At 42.4% G+C, this 17,867-nt stretch overlaps 1 protein-coding gene across 1 annotated transcript in view; it reads right to left on the bottom strand.

The window, feature by feature from the left end:
• The window catches only part of LOC124711438 (synaptotagmin-7-like), a 325,288-nt gene that overhangs the window by 201,921 nt on the left and 105,500 nt on the right, over positions 1-17,867 (bottom strand). The window contains exon 2 of the mRNA XM_047241515.1: positions 2,461-2,601. Within this exon, the coding sequence (XP_047097471.1) occupies positions 2,461-2,601 (141 nt within the window). The remainder of the gene's footprint in view (positions 1-2,460; positions 2,602-17,867) is intronic.

Below are 17,867 nucleotides of genomic sequence, written 5' to 3'. Positions count from 1 at the left end.
GCTGCTTGAAGCAATTAATCTACTAGAGGTATTCAGAAGATACCGTAATTTATTAAATGAAATAGTTACGCCTTACATAGAGCTTATCCTGCACCATGAGATACGCAATGGTCTCTTTGGGATCGTATACACTAGTCTCGACGTTTCCTATACTTTTGAATAGCATCCCCGAAGTTTGCTTTCGTTAAAGTGCAGTATCCTCAGCGAGTCCGTTCGAATGTCCACCACAGAATCAAATCTTCGTCATTTTGAAAAAGTTTTCATCTTGGAGAAAGAGGAAAGCGTCACATACAACTAATGTGAGTAGCGAACAAGTTAAAAAAATGTTTAAATGTGTGTGAAATCTTATGGGACCTAACTGCTAAGGTCATCAGTCCCTAAGCTTACACACTACTGAACATAAATTATCCTAAGGACAAACACACACACCCATGCCCGAGGGAGGCCTAGAACTTCCGCCGGGACCAACCGCACAGTCCATGACTGCTGCACCTCAGACCGCTCGGCTGATCACGCGAGTCAAATGGTTATAAGTAGTGGAGGCCAAGAGAGGTCGCTCATTGTCACAGTGGAGTACCCAGACGTTTGTATGCCACGTCTGTGGACGTTCCCTCCTCACATCTTAGAGCATCGTAATAGAACTCTTCAATGGCCGCCTGAGCAGGACAATCTTTGTATGAAGAATTTCAGCAATTAAAAAAAAAAAGATAGATTAACAAGACCAACCTAGACTTGTACGGAAGACTTGTCGAGCTGTTTCTGGTGACGTGAAGGAGAAATCATCAACTGCGACAATTGCTGCTTAGGCTGAAGGTGATAGCCACAAGCCAAATTTTCATCACTAGCCACAGTCTTTGAAAGGAGGATCGTCTTGGAACTGTTTAACTTTCCTGCAGACTTCTACGCCATGTTCCTTCTGATCGTCTTGAAACAATTGTGACAGCTTCGTGTTCAATTATTCTGACTGAATACGTTCACATATACCACAACTTATTACCAAGGGATTGATGAGGTCTTGGATCATTTGTACACGATCTTACTGATTCCTGTCCCACAGTTTCTGAGATCTTCCACACCGAAGCCAACCGGGATGGAGGTCATCATTAACATCATGTTTCCCAATTTTGGAAACACTTATTACAGTCGTAAGCCTATTTGACCTATATTAATGACACCAAAAGCTTGCTTCATCATTTTTAGTGTTTATAGAGCTGTGTTTTCAACCTTGAAGCAAAACTTCTAGGTAAGCAATCTCGGTCCAAAAACTGAAGGTAACACGACAGTGGAAATATACTCACCAACAACTAATAAAAGCTCTCAGCTCGCACGCACAATTCAAGAGAAAAGGGTTATATCAAGGTACCCTAGGACATATATCGATTTCACGTCACCTTTTCTCTAACGAAATAGGATTTTGGATACTATAAAATGTGTAGGGTTGACTTCCTGCTCTTCGTGAATGTGTGGTATCGTAAATCTACTTGGTAGAATTGAGAACCTTTGTATCTGCTGTCCATAAATTTTCTTCTATATTTTGAATAATAATTGAAATTAGTTTGCGATCTGTCGCGAGTTACTTTCCTCTCCAGCTCACTTTTTCAGTTTTACGAATTTTCTTATTGAAGTCCACATGTGCTCGGTTAGTGGCTGTGTGAGTACAACTTCATGCAAGTGATCTGGTTTAAGCAGAATTAACACTCATACAAACTGAGTTCAGAAATCAGTATATTTCCTTGTCCTACATGTAATTTCTCAACCAACAAAATAAAGTAGCGAGATGCACAGAACTCCAAGACCCGTGGTGCAGTCATGAATATATCGAAACTTTGTACTAAAGTGATTCATTCTCCTTATTGATTGGTATTAGGCATAAGAAATATTGTCACATATTCATTGCACTCATTTTATCTACTCTAAGAGAGGTGCATTTATACTTATAAGTTGCATTACTTAAACAAGTGTTGAAATTCCGTTGTGTGACAAAAGTTTGCCATCTTATAATTCATTAAAAGTAGCACATCGCGTTGTTCGTACGTGGGTAAAAATGTTCTGAACAGTGGGGTATTTTCAGGGCATTAGACCGAAGTCATAACTTACGTGCACTCTTAGGTGGACTGTAAACGACAAAGAGACTTCATCTAGCAGTATTTCAGTGCACTCGTAACCATTTGCGTGCACAGTTCAAATTTCGAGGCAGCAGTAAACATTTCCATTGTTGGGCCCCTGACATGTTGCAGGGCAATCAATATTACATGTTTCTTTCACGTCATGTAATAGGATTCAACCAACTACCTGCCGATTCACTGGCTTTTCTGACCGGGTACCTAAGTACGTTACGGTACCCCTTACAATGAAATGCCGCAACATTAACAGAACCGGGAGCTTGTCACGAATAGGGCTCTACAAGTCGCTGACGAAGAGCTACAAACTACAGAATAACAAACAGCAGATGCTACTTACCGTTAGGATCCTGAGAATGAGCGTGGTGTTCTGGAAGTCGTACTCCAGGCTGAAGTGTATCTGGCCGACGTTCTCCGACGGCTCCGAGTTGTCAATGTACATGTCCACCAGCGAGATAGACCGGTTCTGCAGGAAGGCCATCTGTGGGACCAAGAGACGAGTATTAGCCGTCTGCAAGAGGCCAACAGGCAGGACTCGCCCCTGGGTTATGGCCGCAGGCAACGACCGCGAGGGAGATAACCCCAGATTGTCGGAATGGGCGTTTGATAGCACACCCCGTCTCGATTACGCCGTCAAGCTACCACCAGCCCTCGGTCCTACAGTGTTTCATGACGCCTTACGACCCGTACCACCCTCCAACCACGATCTTTGAGTTATATGGCAGAGCCATCCCGTGAAATATCTTGTTACCCCTGTTAAAGTAAGACATATTCTGGTTAACTCGCGCCCTTAAAATTTCTACTTACCTGTGATACTTATTCTTTAGTGTACAACTTCGTCTGGATGCAGAAAGAATGTACCTGCACAGCTCTCCTACAAATCGATTGTAAAAGTTACTTTAAGCTTTCTGATCCGTTAAACTGCCCGAAACTGACGCCACCGTTTAGTATATTTTCAGTATGTAGATGACCAAACCCAAGGGCATGAATAACTCTGCCGTACTGAGGACAATGACAAACTGCAACGATTTACATCCGTACATATTAGGAAGAAATAAATGACAATTATAAAGCACTGCTAAAATGTATACATTGTTAATGTTAAACTACTGGCTCACAAAAAGATTAAAATTTTGAAAGAATTTTACTCTATACATGCTTCTAATCTACGCTAGGCTACTGTAGACAAGTACTCTTAATTTACAGGCGAAACACAGCCTCATACTGCTTGTGAAAATTGCAACACCACGAAGATATGTCCTGAATCACTCCAATATTGGAGAATTGGTGTAAACAGTGACTACCATCTCAGTTGGACGGCGTGAAAGTAGATGAAACACCACCCTCGTTTGTGGGACCGGACATGTACGAACTACGCCTCTCAGTAGGTGCAGAGCCATCAAAGGAAGTGTTAACGAGTAAGAAAGTATAGCTTGTCGACGTCAAAGCGCTCAATATTAACATGCGAATGAATCCTAACCGGGCAGGATGTCTGGTCTCCTGCAAATGGGTTTGTTGTAATGTGACATTTCGGTTCGTACTGGGCACAGTACTTCGACACTAACGCATCTACATCTACATCTACATGATTACTCTGCAATTCACATTTAAGTGCTTGGCAGAGGGTTCATCGAACCACAATCATACTACCTTCCTACCATTCCACTCCCGAACAGCGCGCGGGAAAAACGAACACCTAAACCTTTCTGTTCGAGCTCTGATTTCCCTTATTTTATTTTGATGATCATTCCTACCTATGTAGGTTGGGCTCAACATAATATTTTCGCATTCGGAAGAGAAAGTTGGTGACTGAAATTTCGTAAATAGATCTCGCCGCGACGAAAAACGTATTTGCTTTAATGACTTCCATCCCAACTCGCTTATCATATCTGCCACACTCTCTCCCCTATTACGTGATAATACAAAACGAGCTGCCCTTTTTTGCACCCTTTCGATGTCCTCCGTGAATCCCACCTGGTAAGGATCCCACACCGCGCAGCAATATTATAACAGAGGACGATCGAGTGTAGCGTAAGTGCATGTGTGTAAGTGCATGTTTGGAATCAGTGGGTGGAAGAGGGTCGCACACAGTGACGAGTGCGTAAAAGATGCAGAAGTTTGAAATTTGGTTTTATTTATTTATTCGTATGGCTAGGGCCCGCCATCGGGTGCACCTTTCGCCGGGTGCCGGTCTTTCAATTTGACGCCACGTCGGCGACCTGCAGTCGATGAGGATGATAGGATAATGGTGAGGACAGCTCAACACGCAGTCTCTTGGCGGAGAAAATTCCCGGACCCAGCCGGGAATCGAACCCGGCACAGAGGATTGACAATCCGTCACGCTGACCATTCAGCTATCGGGGACGGACGAAATTTGGTTGAAACGAGCCCACAAACATCTGTGAAATGTAAAAGCGTGACACCCTTTGAGATTACCCTCGAGCTAGGAAACTCTTCGAACAGCAAGGTGTCGACACATACGAAATAAAGGCCAGAGATCAGCTCATGTGGTTATAAAGTAGGTTAATTGAGTCACATTGGCACTTAATTTCACCACACATCTGCCCTATGACACGGTGCACGCAATAGGAACGTTGTCTGACCCACTCTTACCCACATTTCACCGCTTCTTTTGACACGTCTGCGAAGGAGGTTAGAACCATACTCCCAGCAATGAAATCACGTAGTTTTCTTATGGTTGGCTGAGGAAAATATTTCAGACATGCTGCAACTCAGTATCGACAAAAATGCCTCAGGGGATTGCATTAAGATGGTCACTGAAGCTACTTCTTTCCTTCACGTGTAGGTTAAAGGGCAGTTAGCAATGCAATGATAAATTAGTGGCGTTCTCCACAACCTTTCACACTGCTGACACCCCCCGGGAAATTCAAGTCTCCTCTTAGGACATCACGAGCCTGCGGCCACATTCAAAGTGATTGCGCCGGTTGCTGTGGCCGAGCGGTTCTAGGCGCTTCAGTCCGGAACCGCGCTGCTGCTACGGTCGCAGGTTTCAATCCTGCATCGGGCATGGATGTATGTGATGTCCTTAGGTTAGTTAGGTTTAAGTAGTTCTAAGTCTAGGGGACTGATGACCTCAAATGTTAAGTCCCTTAGTGCTCAGAGCCATTTGAAAGTGATTGCACCCGTGTGGAGTGCTATGCGACTGTTTTTTGTGTCCTGGTATGCAGGGTGCAACTGCTGGGAGCGGTTCAAAACCATTCGACGAAATTTGTGTCTTTGGAAACAGTAAAGGGTATTTATGATTTTTCATCTTTCCTATTTGTCGCGCTCTTGTGGCATGATTTGGGGGTTGGGGGTTGAGTGCGACAAGAAAAGAATGCCAGCGAAGGGTTTCTCTAAGTCTCCCCAGACTCAGGAATAACCCATGCAGCTGTATCGAGCGCAATCAAAATGTACTTGTTCAGAGACAGCGAGTCACTGACTAGGCTCCGTGACAAGTCAACCATTTGGAAGCGCTAATCGGAGTGGAGCTGTGTTGCTGAGTTACAGGCTGCAGATAACATGCGATAACTAATGGATGTCAAAGGGGATGTCAGTCGCGCCGGCACCCACTGATCCGGCGACTGGCTGTCTCCGTACAGATATATTTCCAAAGTGCTCAATGAAGCAATACCAGGCTAATGCTAATGGTGTCACAAACCATCATACTCTGGGTTTGACTGCTATGCCACTCAACAACGCAGTCTGCACAAATGCGTTCACCACAGTGGTATCTAACACCAACCTCTGCCAAAACTGAAGTGCACGTTCACGGAGGACACTATATTTTGCCATTCAACATGCCAGTGACGGCTTTCAGATGCTCACTGCAGTCTGGACAGCATCAATGGGTGCCGAATTCGGGGATCTAAGAGGGACACTTCCCAGTTTACTTCACACCCCTGTCAATGTCGCCGCCCCCTGAGATCTAGCGACAGTAAGGCACGAACATGAGAGATGTAAAAACCTTTACTACTTCCGATTACATTCAAATTTCGTCGAAAGATTGTGAACTATCCATAGGCGACGCGCTTTTGCACCATTGAGGAGGAGGACGGTTGTAGGCTCATTTGACCCAAATGTCAGACTTCTAAGCTGTAAAGAGTGACCATTACAGGATTTCGAAACAGTGACCCTTTAAGTGTGTTGCGCAATGTATACAGATATCTCTTCATCACGGGAGTTTTGGAACCCGAAGCACTGCCGCTCCTGAAAGCATCCCTTAATCCGCTTTTCAGCAAGACAACGCCCAGCCACGAGTGTCGAATAATGTGCGAAGAGAGTTGGATACCATTGCTTCCCTGGCCTGCAAACTCTCCTGACATGTTGCCCGAGGAACATGTCTCGGATATGGTAGTCGGCAACTTATTCCTTTGATTCTCCTGCACCCAATGTGAATGCTAAGCGGATGGGCCTACAAAACAGGTGACATTGTTTTCCCCAGAAGCAAATCCAGGCCCTTTTGGAGTCCTTGCCACGACGTCTAAATTCCCTGATTGTATCACTTCGCGATTTTACACCGTGCTGAATTTTCACGGTGAAAGTGCCAGTGTAGTTCCGTAACTCTAACCGTTTGCGTGCTGTCATGTCCCTAATATGTGGAATAAATTTCATTACAGTCACATGTTTCGTTCTTCGTAATGCAATTTTCACAAACAATAGTGTGTATTAGTATCGTATTGTACATGCAGTTCTTGGAACAAATAGGTAACTGAGATTATAGCGACAGGCGCCCGCATCTATCCTCTAGTAGCTTAAGTCAGGATTGACTGGCGTATGTCCCACATTTGCGCGTTACCGTGTCGTCAGTTAGAAGTGTATGATTAAACAAATGTTTTGTAAGAGCAGTACCGTTCGTTCAACCAGAAGTGCAGTAGATATACGGGTCCGCTGTTCTAAAACTCACAGTCTATCCCCGTCACGATAATGCATGGTAAGAACGGCTGTGTCTCCCCCGTAAGCAGCTCTCAGCCCAAACTCCGGTCTGAACGCAAGAGTATTTTACTACGCATGGTCCTGATTGTAATGGTATACCATTAATTTTTCCAGCTCTTTCAGGTGACGTAGCCTACCATATACAGGGTGTTACAAAAAGGTACGGCCAAACTTTCAGGAAATATTCCTCACACGCAAATAAAGAAAAGATGTTATGTGGACATGTGTCCGGAAACGCTTAATATCCATGTTAGAGTTCATTTTAGTTTCGTCAGTATGTACTGTACTTCCTCGATTCACCGCCAGTTGGCCCAATTGAAGGAAGGTAATGTTGACTTCGGTGCCTGTGTTGACATGCGACTCATTGCTCTACAGTACTACCATCAAGCACATCAGTACGTAGCATCAACAGGTTAGTGTTCATCACGAACGTGGTTTTGCAGTCAGTGCAATGTTTACAAATTCGGAGTTGGCAGATGCCCGTTTAATGTATGGATTAGCACGGGGCAATAGCCGTGGCGCGGTACGTTTGTATCGAGACACATTTCCAGAACGAAGGTGTCCCGACAGGAAGACGTTCGAAGCAATTGATCGGCGTCTTAGGGAGCACGGAACATTCCAGCCTATGACTCGTGACTGGGGAAGACCTAGAACGACGAGGACACCTGCAATGGACGAGGCAATTCTTCGTGCAGTTGACGATAACCCTAATGTCAGCGTCAGAGAAGTTGCTGCTGTACAAGGTAAAGTTGACCACGTCACTGTATGGAGAGTGCTACGAGAGAACCAGTTGTTTCCGTACCATGTACAGCGTGTGCAGGCACTATCAGCAGCTGATTGGCCTCCACGGGTACACTTCTGCGAATGGTTCATCCAACAATGTCTCAATCCTCATTTCAGTGCAAATGTTCTCTTTATGGATGAGGTTTCATTCCAACGTGACCAAATTGTAAATTTTCACAGACAACATGTGTGGGCTGACGAGAATCCGCACGCAACTGTGCAATCACGTTATCAACACAGATTTTCTATGAACGTTTGGGCAGGCATTGTTGGTGATGTCTTGATTGGGCCCCATGTTCTTCCACCTACGCTCAATGGAGCACGTTATCATAACTTCATACGGGATACTCCTCTACCTGTGCTGCTAGACCATGTGCCTTTACAAGTACGACACAACATGTGGTTCATGCACGATGGAGCTCCTGCACATTTCAGTCGAAGTGTTCGTACGCTTCTCAACAACAGATTCGGTGACCGACGGATTGGTAGAGGCGGACCAATTCCATGGCCTCCACGCTCTACTGACCTCAACCCTCTTGACTTTCATTTGTGGGGGCATTTGAAAGCTCTTGTCTATGCAACCCCGGTACCAAATGTAGAGACTCTTCGTGCTCGTATTGTGGACGGCTGTGATACAGTACGACACTCACCAGGGCTGCATCAGAGCATCAGGGATTCCATGCGACGGAGGGTGGATGCATGTATCCTCGCTAACGGAGGACATTCTGAACATTTCCTGTAACAAAGTGTTTGAAGTCACGCTGGTACGTTCTGTTGCTGTGTGTTTCCATTCCATGATTAATGCGATTTGAAGAGAAGTAATAAAATGAGCTCTAACATGAAAAGTAAGCGTTTCCGGACACATGTCCACATAACACATTTTCTTTCTTTGTGTGTGAGGAATGTTTCCTCAAAGTTTGGCCCTACCTTTTTGTAACACCCTGTATAGAGGGTGCACAATCTAGAACGGCATCTGACGAAGATCACAAGTTGGCATATTCCACATTAGTACAGCATTGCCAGTTGTGATGAAAGAATCAGCGTCAGCAAAGAAACTAAGGACCTTATAAGCATCGAACCCTCGAGATGTCGATTTGTAGTCCAGCAGTCAGCCACTTGGCAAACAAGCCACGACGTAGCCGAGTGTAAGCCAAGGAAAAAGAAAACTATTTTATATCCTTTGTAATCGTCTCTTTTAATTTGTGAACAACTTCGCCGAACGTAGCCAGGCAGTTGTTGCGAATATGACTTTTTTTCAGTTGGTAATCACGCAATAACGCGGAGCAGATAGTGAGGTGTCCTCCCGACGGCAGAGAGAAATAGTGCCAGACGGAAGGTGTCTTTCACAAACTTCTCACGGAGAGGCATGTCTCTCTATTCACAGCAACTACGAATTTATTTTCGAATAAAGGCTCCGAGTTTGCGTCAATATTTCTGTGGCTCTTGTCCCTGGAAATTAACTTACGCCCTTTTACACTCCGGAGATGGGGTAAACAGGAAATGAATTCCTCGCGCTATCTGTGCCGGGCGGACTGTTTTGTTGAAGGAGCGCTCAACTTAGCTTATTTGGGACACAGTTCAGTGGAAAATTGAGTAACATTTTACGAGAGACGGCGGTCGTTTCAGTACAGCAGCACGAAAAAGAGAGCAATGGTCCTACCCACACTCTTTAATAATCTTGGTTGTTTCATTCGTGCATACACAAAAGATGGATATTAACTATCAACAAAAACTTGTAGTTCTCTTTTGTGAGGTTAGCTGTGTGACGTTGTGTTCCAAACACATGGCCTACACTTAGCCTACTTGCAATCAAGTAACTAGTTACTGTTCTTTCAAGGCCAACCTCCAACCATCTACATGCTTTGCAGAACACTTATGTAAGACGTGTAATTCATAATTCGCGGATAACGGCATGCTTTGAATGAAATGTTAGCGATCACCTATACTTGGAGTCTGTACAAAAATGGAATGGTCATTTCAGTTAGAATCCACGGCCGGTTTGTGTCACATGATTGTCAGGAATGTAGACGCAGCCTACGGTCGCGTGTAGTGCTCGTATTGAGTGCCTCCTTCGAGATTCGCATGGGCTTGTTTGCTTCTAGTCGCTGAAGCTGTGCGACTACCATACGCTACCGCATAAATTAAACGAAACATCTTGTGGTCTTGATTCAGTAGCTAATAACAAAGGTGGCACACAGGCAAAGGTGAACAAACAACTCGTTTGAAGAGTGTAGACATGTTTTATTCTGAAACGCCTATAGGTTCTATAAAACTGAAATACGGAGTGTTGAAGGGCTTTAAATTAAAGAAATACACTACCCAGTGACCCAACTTTGTATTAATTAAAATTTGCTACGTATCTGATGCAACTGCTTAAACTATCTTATACATTGTTCCACATATTTGCTATAGCAGTTTTTTTTTTTTTAATTTCATTTACTACAGCGTACGCCTCAGCATATGAAAATGCTTCATTACAGAGTTAGAATATTTAATTGTTTTGTCTCTAAACAATTACACACAAGAAATTATTCATGGGTCGATAGTGCAAGTGTTCATTTAAACGGGCTAGTGTTAGGTTAATATTGGCAAAGTATAAGCTGTACACATCACACATAAAGACATTCATTTGTGGTTTGTTGTGATCAAAGCAGAAGTGTAGTTACTAGGGATGTCAATACATACAAAAATTTTGCTAATTTTCAATAACTTCAACAACAAAGCGGGGTTATCTTTCTTGGATTTCTTTTACCCAGTAGTGAATGTGCCCTGTTAAACTAACAAGCAGCGAAAACACCAAAATGAGAACTACTTTATTTAGCCTCAGTTGTACTCAGTACTTCTATGAAGTTGCAGATATTCTCGTTAACATACAGTATAATGAACGCTACGGCAGAAATGAATAAATAAACTCCTCGCTGAATACACTACTGCTTATAACTGCAAATTAATTCACCGTAGAGTAACGGCTAAAAATTTGTATGCTAACATATTGTAATTCTGTGTACCATGTTTATATTGCCACCTACTTGGATATGTACAAACACGCATCATTTCTTTTCATGCAGTGCCATGCTAAGTACAAGCAGTAAAATTCAGGAAAAATGAACATTAAAATACATTCACTAAGTCATGCATCAAAGAAGATGAAAAAAGAAGATGGTGTACCAAAAAAGAACGTACCCGTATGTTCGAAGAAACAGTTGAGTCGGAAGAAAACAGAAAAGAGAAAAAACAGACATTGTTGAAAGGAAAAAATGAGCTCATTTTGATACAAGCACAGACATATGCTAGTCTCTCTCTATAGTAACATCCATGTATCATACGCATGTCACACACTCCACATCAACATCCACATTCACCTTGCAGGAAACAAATTTAGTTCTTTGCAGACAGGTATTGGCGCACATGTTGCTGTTCAAGAAGGGTATCGTGCGGATAAGGAATTTGGTTAACATACATGCTCTGTACAAAGGAACTGAAAGGAGTGCAAGGTATACATCTCAAAAAAAAAAGACATATATTTCTTCAAGACTGACACAACAACATCAATTCAAACTTTGATTATTGAAGCAATAATGATCACAACCATGCGGGATTAGTCCGTGACAGGGGCCCGTGAAAAACGCGTACCAAGCAGTCCCACATTCGGGCCGAAAGCTCCATATCAGATGGAGCTGTTTCAGATTTAGAACAAGCTTTAAAATCGCGTTAAATTAGACCACTTCTATGTCGTGTCACCTGAAGTACAACACAAAAAAAACAACTGAACGCAAAACTTCTTAAATTCGGTAACATTGCTATCCGTCTAAGACATTCGCACACTGAATCACACATGCATTACAAAAACAGCGAATAGTGATATAAACAGAAATAAAAAATACATTAATTACACATTTGTGTCATAAGTGCAAATCAAACAATTGATTAAATTAATGTTTTATAGAGGAAACATAAGTTATTGTAATCCATCACTATGCTAGACAGAACTATTTATTTCACGTCAACCCGGCTTTTGTTGAATGTTCGGTCTGTTATTACTTATTACGAGAAATGTTTACAGGATAGAGCAGAATTTGCAAATGCAATTTCAGGTAAAAAATCTTTTTTTCCAAAACCAGGAACAGTGTACATATTTACCTACAAACATGTAATATCTGTAACACATATTTTGAATCAATAAATACCCGCATCAGTTATAGAAAACTTCTTTGCTCTGTGACATGACCGGTTTTAGCCATAATACCGAAGCGGTTTACAGATTGCACTAGAAAAGAGCGTCAATATAAAAGTTAAAACCAGCCGTGGAGTAGACTAAAGAAGTTTTTAAAAAGTAGAGTGGTTGTTTTAGTAGAACAATACACAGTTGTGGAGCAGCGACAGCTCCCAAAAATGGAGAAACTAATAAGTTTATTTGGTTGTTAGGACGTGCTACTTTAAGGTTGTTTCAAATGATATCGAATTTTATTGCTAGGAATCTGACTAGAGAACTCTCAACATCAAGACAACAAAAACTCACATTAATATAGCCAAAGTACAGATTATGGAATATCACAAGAAAATAGTCTGTGAATTTTTTCTACCTAATAGAAAGTTAAAAATGCTTTTACACGTGTAAACCTGAAACAAAGATATTTTTTTACGGTGTTCTCTTCTTGCGAAGCAACATTTATTGTTCCATTCTGATAATTCTAAGTTGCTAGTCCCCCATCGTGCGCTTCCCCAGGTGGCAGATAGCGGAAAGCCTCCCAGATATGGGTGGCACTGGGGAAGTCAAATACACGGGGCGGATCAAAACTAGGGATAACGGCGGCGTCTGTACTCCAAAGGGGCGGCCAGTCAAGGGTGTCTGTACCCGAGGTTAGGGGCGGCCACAAAATAATATTGTCAATGCGTTCTGAAGCAAGCGTGGCGATTATGCTTCAAACCTTTAAGACTTATTATTGTGATGAGCACCGCTAATGTAAAAGATTCCGGGATAGTACCCCAACTATCGGATCTCCGGGAGGGGACTGCTTTAGCGTCACACACACAGAAAACCATTAAAGAGGGAAACACCAGATCTATGTACATCATGTAACTGCCAGTCGCTTGTGGGTTATTACAAACTAAGCGAAACTGACGGAGAATTGAAGAAAATAAAATGGGCTGTACTTAATCTGAATGAAGTACGTCGTAAACGGGAACAGTGTGTGACTCTGAAGTCAGTATCACTTCGGAGAAGAAGATGGTAGAACAAGGGTGTGGGTTTCCTAATAAATAAAGATGCAAAAGACAAAGTATCAATAACAGAAGGAACATGAAGTAGAGTAGCAAGGCTTGTTATTAAAATATCAAGGAGATACAAACTACAAATAGTTCAAGTACTTGCTCCTACAGCACGCTATTCGGATGATGAAAGTGAACCATTTTACGAAGAAGTAAAAAACGCACATAACAAAGGACAAGACTGTCACTTGAAACTGGTACTTGGGGACTTAAATTCCAAGGCTGGTATCAAAAAACAGGGTGATGTCTCAGTAGGCTGCCATGGAATCGATGATAGGAAGGAAAGGGGTGAAAGGCTAGTTCAATTGTGGAAGAAAATAAATTATTCAATATGAACACCTTTTTTTAAGAAACATCATAACAGGAAATGGACATGGAGGAGCCCAAATCATGAGACCCACAATGAAATAGATTTTATCATCTCAAATAACACCAAAATAATCAAACATGTTTCAGTTTTAAATCAACTTAATACAGATAGCGATCATAGACTGGTAAGAGCGGGAAAAAAAATCAGTAATACTCAACAAGAACGAAGAAAACTAAAATCAGAGAAAAAAGAAATTATAGATATGGATAAATTAAACGAAAGGAAAATCTAGCTGAAACGATAATGGAAACTGGCAAAAAATACGTAGACTGACAACAATTACCAAACAACGAGGAAAGGTAAGGGCGAAAACCAAAGCTTTACTTGTAAAAAGACGGGAGATGAAAATCAAAACTTCTTGTGACAAGATAGAAAATTCAGAACTGTGTAAGTGTATAAGGAACAAGAATATGAAAGCCGACATACAAAAATACAATGAAAACATCATAAAATTAGCATTAGATAATAGAAGGAGCTGCATGAAAGCTTAACAAAAGCTTGCGATTCTTAAAAACGAAATCATAGCAATTGACGGTGATAATGGGCGCATAATGGAAATGGAAGAAATTCTAAAGCATGTAAAGAATTTCTGTAGTAAATTATATGAAAGATCACATGAACCACTAGGAAAACCTTACGCAAATGATGATGAAGTCCCCAAAATCCTCTCCAAAGAAATAAGAAAAGCTATAAACGAGAAGCAGAATGGCAAAGCAGGGGGTCATGATGGTGTGACAATTGACATACTTAAGCCTACAGCGGAGGAAACAGAAAAACATCTGGCTAAAGTCTTTACTTTGTGTATACAGAATGGCAGCATGCCAACCTGCTGGAACGAAGCAAACACAATCTTACTACATAAGAAGGGAAGTATCCACGATCTGCAGAGCTACCGCCCCATCAGCGTACTTTCTGTTATATATAACGTATTTACTAATGTCCTGATAAATCGCATTAAAATGGTAATGGAGACTGCACAGCCCATAGAACAAGCGGGATCCCAAAGTGGCTCCAGTACAATTGACCATATAAACACACTGCGTGAGGTAATCAGTAAAGCCAATGATTATGAAATGCCACTATGCGGCAATTAATTGACACAAAAGGGGATTAGAAATCTGAAATTTTTCGTCGAATTAAAGTGGGTTGGTGGGCTTACGGAAGGAATGCAACAGTTTTCAAATATAACATACCAGTCTACTTAAAGAAGTGATCAGTGTGTCCTACCGGTTTTAACGTAGAGGTGTGAAACTTGAACTTCAAATGAATTTTTCGAAAGGACACTTAGAACTGCTCAGAGAGCTATGGAAAGGTCTATGTTAGGTCTCACTAAGAAAGAACGGCAGATAAGTGAAGGCATACGAGCAATCAAGGGAGTAAAAGATATTATAGAACGAGTTAAGACTCTTAAAGGACAGTGGCAGGACATATTGCCAGAACGAAGGGTGGAAGGTGGAAAAAACCGGTATTAGAGTGGAGTTCCAGAGAAAAACGAAGACCACCTGATCGCTGGAAAAAGAAACTCAGAAAAGTTAAGGGCTTCAACTGGCAGAAGACACCAGAGGACAGAGTTGCATTGAAACACCTCTTAAAAATGTATTTAATAACGTAAAGAGGCTACATGTTGTATAGATTGAATTAGCTGAACAATAAATAAATAAATAACAATTCTAATAACATCTTTCTTAAATCAGTTTTCGTAAATAATGGACAAAGTCGACCAAATTCTTTCACTAATTGGAAATAGCTTTTCAGGTGGCGCAACTAAATACCTAAACGTACGTTCCCATCACTAGCTTCCCTGTATAAAATGGAACGACCTACAATATATCTAGTTTTCACAGTGTATTAGTGCACTACCAAAACAATCCATTCGTATGGCGGGTACTGGGAATCCGACTGACACAATATTTCGGCGACCAACCGTGTCGCCACTACTAGATACGCTGGTAAAGAGGATGATGATGATGGTGGTGGTGGTGGTGACACGTATGCTCGCTGAAATATTGTGTCCGTCGGACATCGAATATCGAAAGTGTTTCATTGGACTGCATTGTCAACAGGTACATGAGATGACATCGAAAACACAGTGTTTAAAGAACTTGCAATATACTCTTCAGGTGCACTATACCTTCACATAATGACATCAACCAGATACCTAGTGCAATGGAGTTTGTAATTAGATACATGTAAGTATATACAGTGCAAGTATTTCTATTAGTAACCGAGGACGGTGTATTGATTAACAATACAGTACCTACGAATACTTCATTTGAAAACTAATAATTATATTTTTAGCAAGTCATATGTAGCACCTGTCAGGTTAGCCGAAAGCACTAATGCACTGCTTCCTGGACTCGGGTAGGTGGCCCGGCCCCAGATCGAATCCGCCCAGCGGATTAACGATGATGGAGGTGTGCCGGCCAGCCTGGATGTGGTTTTTAGGTGTTTTTCCAAATCCCACTAGGTGAAGATCGGGCTGGTCCCCACGTCCCGCCTGTTACACTACTCGGAGTCTTTTGAAGACGTTCGCACTATTTCATGGCTTCCACTAGACGCAGACAGCTCGGTAACTCTTTCCGGTTTTAATGTACATGTGTGAAACTTGGACATAAAATGAATTTTTCAAAAGGAAACTTAGAATCGCTCAGAGAGCAGGGGTGGTGACAGGAAGGGCACCTGGCCACCCTCTGCAACTAACATCGCCACATCCATAGTAGCTAGGCCGACCCCGCATCGAAGTCGGACGAAGGTCCAACGTAAATGAATGACAAGTCATATGTAGTACCTTTAAGCACAGTGACCAAGAGATAGTCATTAAAGCAAATTTTCCCCAGGGCAGCAGGTCAGGTGTTGAAGAGTGGAAGTGTGGACGCAAAACGCTTAGCCTACAGAGATTGGCGTTCTGTACTTGTGGTGCAGTTACGACTGTGAAGAAAACATCACATAGTAAATTATGTGATGTGTCTACAGGACGACTGTTACATACAGAGAAAAAATAAACAACATGCTGAAGTGTGCACATATTAAAGTAGCACACTTAAAAATATCTGCAGTTACACCCATTACATTCTGTACGTATGTGCGATCCACATATCCCACTAACCAATCTATTAGTTTCAACCAAACATGGTAAATACATGACTTGTTGTTTAGAAAGAAGCATTGTGTAACAACGACCTGCCTCCAATTGAGTTGGGGTTGGGGATGAAATGAGATGATGTTGTTGTTGTTGTTGTTGTTGTGGTCTTCAGTCCTGAGACTGGTTTGATGCAGCTCTCCATGCTACTCTATCCTGTGCAAGCTTTTTCATCTCCCAGTACCTACTGCAACCTACATCCTTCTGAATCTGCTTAGTGTATTCATCTCTTGGTCTCCCTCTACGATTTTTACCCATATTGCCTGATCGGACGAGTCTCGTTTCAAATTGTATCGAGTGGATGGACCTGTACGGGTACGGAGACGACCTAATGAATCCATGGATCCTGCATGACAGTAGGAGACTGTTCAAGCTGATGGTGGCTCTGTAATGGTATGGGGTGTGTGCAGCTGGAGTGATGTATGACCCCTAATACCTCTAGATACGACTCTGACACGTGACACGTACGTAAGCATCACGTCTGATCACCTACATCCATTCATGTCCATTGTGCATTCCGACGGACGTAAGCAATTCCAGCAAGACAATGCGACACCCCATACGTCCATAGTTGCTACAGAGCGACTGCAGAAACACTATTCTGGTTTTAAACTCTTCTGCTTGCCTCCGTACTCCCCAGACATGAACATTATTGAGCATATCTGGGATGGCTAGCAACGTACACTTCAGAAGAACTCTGCACCCACTTGTAAGCTTACGGGTTTATGAACAGCCATGTAGGATTCATGGTGTCAATTCCATTCAGCACTACTTCAGACATTAGTCGAGTCCATGCCATGTCGTGTTGCGGCACTTCTGCGTGCTCGCGGTGGCCCTGCACGATATTCGGCAGGGGTACCAGTTACTTTTTGTCTTCGGTGTAATTAAGCTTGCTAGATGGTCATTCTTCCAGCATACGTTAAACTGGTGGAGCGTTCTAAATTTTTTGAAGGTAACACCATTTCTGTGATATTATCATTTTTGTTGCACGTTGTACGACAGAATGCTCACAACGGAAGAACGACCCGCTGTTGGTTGTAACCGTTTGCCTTGGGTGTATACAGCTGACGATAGTATGGCATTGCAAGGTATAAAATGGCAGTACATTAGTGGAACTGTTATTTATACTCTGCTGATTCACGTGAAAAAGCTTCCGACGTGATTAGGGCTACACGACTGGAAATAACAGACTCTGAACGCAGAATGGTAGTAGAAATTAGACGCATGGGACATTCCATTTCGGAAATCGACA

The sequence above is a fragment of the Schistocerca piceifrons genome, chromosome 8, assembly GCF_021461385.2.
Source record: "Schistocerca piceifrons isolate TAMUIC-IGC-003096 chromosome 8, iqSchPice1.1, whole genome shotgun sequence".
Taxonomy (NCBI): domain Eukaryota; kingdom Metazoa; phylum Arthropoda; class Insecta; order Orthoptera; family Acrididae; genus Schistocerca; species Schistocerca piceifrons.
The sequence above is the reverse complement of the archived record's forward strand: the minus strand, read 5'-3'. Positions and strand labels throughout refer to the sequence as shown.